The sequence below is a fragment of the Abrus precatorius genome, unplaced genomic scaffold (assembly GCF_003935025.1).
Source record: "Abrus precatorius isolate BTA unplaced genomic scaffold, Abrus_2018 Scaffold10, whole genome shotgun sequence".
Taxonomy (NCBI): domain Eukaryota; kingdom Viridiplantae; phylum Streptophyta; class Magnoliopsida; order Fabales; family Fabaceae; genus Abrus; species Abrus precatorius.
Genome location: NW_020874292.1, coordinates 7,716,504 through 7,719,405, shown reverse-complemented (window position 1 = coordinate 7,719,405; position 2,902 = coordinate 7,716,504). Strand labels below are relative to the sequence as shown.

Sequence of the window (2,902 nt, the reverse complement as noted above, 5' to 3'; positions counted from 1 at the left end):
TCTTATATGTGATTCTCATATTTCCTTTTTTTATTCACACTAGCATGGATCAGCTCAGACACTCCAGGCTTCGGCTACATAGTATTCTGTTATTCATGAGCAGCTTACGTTTATTCACAAATGGAAGCTGAACTAAAACTACATCATCCATAGAAGAAAGGGACCATCCAATAGCCAAATATTGACCACCTTGTGTTAATACCAATCATTACATTCAATCATAAAATTGGTTGCTACATACGTGTAGTCTACTAACATGTTTATATGTATTAATCTTATTTTATTGAAATAGCAATATATATACACACACATTGAAGTTTGGACCAGTGTTCTTCATAGATTTCAACCTTGATATTCTCATAGACCAGACAATGAATACACAATTTTATTAACAAGGAATAAACAGTTTATCTTACAATTTCACTACTGGCCACAACATGAGGAAATACATTGAAGCTGGGGAAACAATGACAGATGTCAAATGGGTGAAGGTAAGAACTTCCTGTACAAGATGAGCATCACAAACCATGAACGAACCGATGTGAAGACGGGAACAAATGGATTGGGGAGCAGAAAGAAATGCTACCAGTTCTCCTTAACAATTTTTGACTTTTCAAGTATGAACTTTCCTTCCTTGTACTTCTGCGATGCTTCATAAGCTTTTTCATACTTCCAACCCAGCACTTCACGACAATCACCACAATAAACATCAGCAACAGTGTGGAGGCCAGTCAAGAGATGCCTGTCTTCTTTTGGCCCCGTGATAACATTCATAGCATGAGAAAACAGAAAAGCTCGGCCGTTTCTTCCCTAGTTATAAAATTATGACAACAATATCAGAAAATGATCTGGAAAAGCGTTTTTAAGAGGAAAAATCATAAAACTATTGTGCAAGTTTAAATACCAAGAATAACAACCACATGCCTTTAGTCGGAGAATATGTGAAGTCCAAATGAGAAAACAAAGACCCTTGGAAATATTTCCGTCTAGAAAACATTTAATGACGAATGAACAAAATAAAACATGTTGGCAATCTAGGTGATAATTGACTGTTATGTCAGTAAAAGCAGTTTTTTAAATAAATAAAAAACGTAAGAGATTGAAATTCTAAACTGCCTACTTTTCTCAACAATATTCCATCTTTTTGACACTGCCATTAGCTTCCCACCATATTCAAATGCTGCTTTCAACCAAAAACATCCTCAATATGAGGAGAACCATACATGGAAATCACTGCAACGGCCACTACTAAATGCCAACAGATATATATAGTGACTATCACTTTGTGTACGCAAATAACTGATAAAAAAGATGTCTTCAGCTTTCACTTATTCACAACCTAAATTGCCACGACTGCCATCAGTCTCACTCTGGCACTTACACAAACTATCTGGTGTCTGTATAACTCACTGCTCGTTAGAAGTTGGGAGCTAGGTGTTTTATTTACTTCACTAACTACTAAGCATGTAATCATTACAATAAAGCTAGACGACCCATAATGCATTGGAAATTCATCAGTGTTAGTATATAGTTCAGAATACATTCTTTCATTTCCTGTTAACAAAGAAACAGAATAAGGAATTATCCAAATTTGAAGCTAAGATCGAAGTGAAAAAGCCACTTATTTCTTTTTCAGCTTTGAACAAATACTTGAATTCATTCTAGGCCATAATAGTATTAAGAGATATACAAGTTTGGTTTTAAAACTTGGCTCTAGTAAGTCTAGTCACATTGTTGATGAGCCACAGACTTCCTGTGCTTCACCTCATTTACAAAACACGAGATCAAATTTCTTCCTCTCCAGAAATCACCCTAAAATTTCTTTACTATCCCTCTCATAATAACAATGGCACCTACAAATCATCAAATTGAACCAGCTTACCATTTCAATAACTGAAGAGGGAAATTTTCAAGTGGCATGTACACTGATGCCAAACCATCATACAGCAAAGAAGCAAGCAGTAAAAATCAACATCATTTGCACATAAAAATGTAAGAATAAGAACCATTCCCATCAAAGGAGATGGAAATTTTTCAAGTGGCATGTATACTGATGCAAACCATCATACAGCAAAGAGGCAAGCAGTAAAATCAACTTAATTTGCATATAAAAATGTAAGAATAAGAACCATTCTCATAAAAAAGTGCGGTCTCCAAAATCACACAAAAAAAAGTAAAACAGAGAGAAGAAGAGAGAGATGCTTTACATGAAAAGCCTTGGATATTATATCATCATGGAGTGAGACATGGTTTCTACAATTACAGCAGCTGTACAAGCGAGGCCCTACCAGTTCCGCCATGAATTGGTTAAAATTTTTTTTCAGATTAAGCACTTCACTGCTCCAAATAAACCAAAAACCAGTTACTCAAAAGAGCAGAACAAGGGTCTTGACAAAATGAATCAGATGAAGAAAAGGGTATAGGAAAAGTGATGAAATTTCTTTACCTACAGCAATCTCAATGGTGACCCAAAAGTCTGCAACAAAAAGATAAGAAGAAAATAGGGGGTTAGCGTGCAAGAATAGGCTAGAATTAATTGATCACAAAGTTGAGTGAAGATTCCCAATTGGGGGCTTCATAACAAAATACTATACATTATATGGTAATCAGATAAAGACAGAGCCGCCACGTTTATGAGTAAAAATACGCCAACACTATGCACAGAATCATCACAAATATAATAATAATAATAATAACGAATAAAATAAATTTACTGCGACAGGCCTTCTACAAAAGAGGGAAAATGGAGGTCAATTAGGGTCTGAGCTGTGAAAAACCTAACTTTGATTGTAAGAAGGTAAAAAAAGGAAGAGTTTCTGCAATAATTGATTGAATGTTACTTGAGCAAATGATGTGCATAAGAAAGCATTAAATAGAGAATAGAATAAGAGAAGAAGCAAGT

The 2,902-nt window shown here is 35.0% G+C and overlaps 1 protein-coding gene across 2 annotated transcripts; it reads right to left on the bottom strand.

The window, feature by feature from the left end:
* Positions 1-325: 325 nt before the first annotated feature.
* Positions 326-2,902, bottom strand: LOC113848321 (protein yippee-like At4g27745). Of its 2 annotated transcripts, none has more exons than XM_027477786.1 (4): positions 2,783-2,902; positions 2,447-2,476; positions 2,208-2,337; positions 326-810 (listed from the first exon to the last, which is right to left on the bottom strand). In XM_027477786.1, the coding sequence occupies exons 3-4, from the start codon at positions 2,298-2,300 to the stop codon at positions 583-585; spliced, it is 321 nt and encodes a 106-aa protein (XP_027333587.1). In that variant the 5' UTR covers positions 2,301-2,337; positions 2,447-2,476; positions 2,783-2,902; the 3' UTR covers positions 326-582. The 2 variants fall into 2 exon arrangements, with proteins under 2 accessions (XP_027333587.1, XP_027333592.1); XM_027477791.1 differs by lacking the exon at positions 2,783-2,902 and adding an exon at positions 2,595-2,673.

Bases quoted from the DNA above. Each gene is read 5' to 3' on its own strand.
- LOC113848321 (XM_027477786.1), bottom strand. From the start codon at position 2,300: ATGGCGGAACTGGTAGGGCCTCGCTTGTACAGCTGCTGTAATTGTAGA. The intron at 811-2,207 runs GTAAAGCATCTC...TTTTATAACTAG, and splicing joins TAATATCCAAGGCTTTTCAT to GGAAGAAACGGCCGAGCTTT.